At 54.8% G+C, this 1,756-nt stretch overlaps 1 protein-coding gene across 1 annotated transcript in view; it reads right to left on the reverse strand.

The window, feature by feature from the left end:
• Positions 1–1,756, reverse strand: part of SRRM4 (serine/arginine repetitive matrix 4) — a 28,603-nt gene that overhangs the window by 3,611 nt on the left and 23,236 nt on the right. The window contains exons 11-12 of the mRNA XM_009330878.1: positions 686–832; positions 14–114 (exon numbers count right to left, since the gene is read on the reverse strand). Of these exons, the coding sequence (XP_009329153.1) occupies positions 14–114; positions 686–832 (248 nt within the window). The remainder of the gene's footprint in view (positions 1–13; positions 115–685; positions 833–1,756) is intronic.

Raw genomic sequence — 1,756 nt, forward strand, 5'->3', positions numbered from 1 at the left:
GAGTGGCTCCGGCTCCGGGAGCGGCTAAAGCTGCTGTACCAGGAGGAATAGCTGCTGGGGCGCTGCTGGGAGGAGGGACTGGGACGGTAGTAGGGGATGGGGCGTTTGCGGGCACTGTGGGGACAGAGAGACGTAGGTTACCAGCAACACAAGGATGAACTTACTGCCAAAATCTCCAAAAAGCACTGTTTACTCTGTACAACACTCCCCAAAAACGTGGTTGTGTGTGTTTAATAGAAAAAAAGGATGAGATCAGGTAGCTGACAGGCCTTGGGATTCAAACCACCCACCCCCACGGCCCTGGGGAACGTTCCAAGCACCAAGTCTGAGGCTGGGCTCTGCTTGATGTTGTCCCAAAGAGTCCTCACAGCATGAAGGTTAGAGTCAGTATTTGACTCTCTCTACAGTGTGGGACATCTACCACAGGAGAGGGTGAAACAAAAAGCCTGTGGGGGGATGTTCCTGGCATCTGACAGGTGAGTCCCTGCTCTGAAGACCCCCCCATCCTCCCTCTGCCTCTAGCTGGAAATCCCTAAGCTCTAGGAGGGGCGGAAGGGCCTGCTGATCAGGCTCAGGGAAACTGGTCTCCTCCTGGAGAAACCTCCGCTGGCAAGGACTGGGACCCAAGTGTCCCTGGGGAGTGCCAGCTGAGCCTGTCTCCAAACGATGGTAAGCATCCCCTTACCTTGTGATGCGCCGAGCTTCGAGGTGGCTGGGAGAGTCTCTCCTGCGTTTCCTTAGGGGTGAATACGACCGCCGCCGCCGCTGCCGGTCACGCTGCCTGTGTGACTCCTTCTCACTGGAGCCGTACTTGTGCTCTCGCTCACGGTCTCTGGGGAAGGCACAGATTGGAAACTGTCACTGCTGGCTTTTTGTGGGGTGGGTTTTGGATGTGGAGACAGTGACCCATGAAGGCACAGATGAGCAGAGGATGCTCAGCTCTAAAAGGGACCACTCTAAGCAAAGTGCTCTGGTGGCATCAGCCCTGTGCACACTCACTTAGCTGGACAAAGAGACACTCATCTGGCTGGACAGATGGACACCCACTAATTGTGTCTGGGGGTTTCAGCAGTCTCTCCTGGTGGCCCTGCGCTGCCAAACTAAGATGGCTTCCATGTACCTGTGTCTGTGGATGCACTCGGTATTTAGCTGTACTAAAATTGCTCTTGCTGGCTGTGCTGCAGAAGCAGGCGAGAACAACCCTGCCAGCAGGCCCCACGTGAGCGGAGGGCCCCCAGAATCCCTGCAGGGCTGTGCAGCTCTGCATGGCTCACCAGGAGTGCCGGTGTTGCTATGGTTTTCTCTTTTGTTAAATTCCCTTACACGTCAGCACAGGCCCTTCCGTGGAGTATAGCTGACTTCATACACCCTCCTCAATGCCATCTGCAAAGCAACAAGTTACAGGTCAAGGGCCTGATCCTTGCATGCAGGAAATGTTCTCCTACACCAGTGCAGAGATTGTCACAGCCTGCAAGAATCAGACCCTGGGAATGTAACACTTCAAGGGTGCAAAATGTTCACAGCAGCAGAGATGTTACCAGAAAAACCTGCCCAAAGGCATCCCTAGGGCTGAGCTGTGAGATGTGTGTTTTCTATGACATGTGGAGGGAGTAGAGTTGCCTGGACTGTGTTTCCCTCTGCAAGACTGTGTGAGTGCCAGCACGAGGGTACCCGGCATCTGCCCACGCAGCAGGGACACTTCCCAGGGCCTGACAACTCTTTGGCAGAGCCACAACTCTGAAAAGCAGAGTGTCTT

This window comes from Pygoscelis adeliae, unplaced genomic scaffold (assembly GCF_000699105.1).
Source record: "Pygoscelis adeliae isolate BGI_AS28 unplaced genomic scaffold, ASM69910v1 Scaffold358, whole genome shotgun sequence".
Taxonomy (NCBI): domain Eukaryota; kingdom Metazoa; phylum Chordata; class Aves; order Sphenisciformes; family Spheniscidae; genus Pygoscelis; species Pygoscelis adeliae.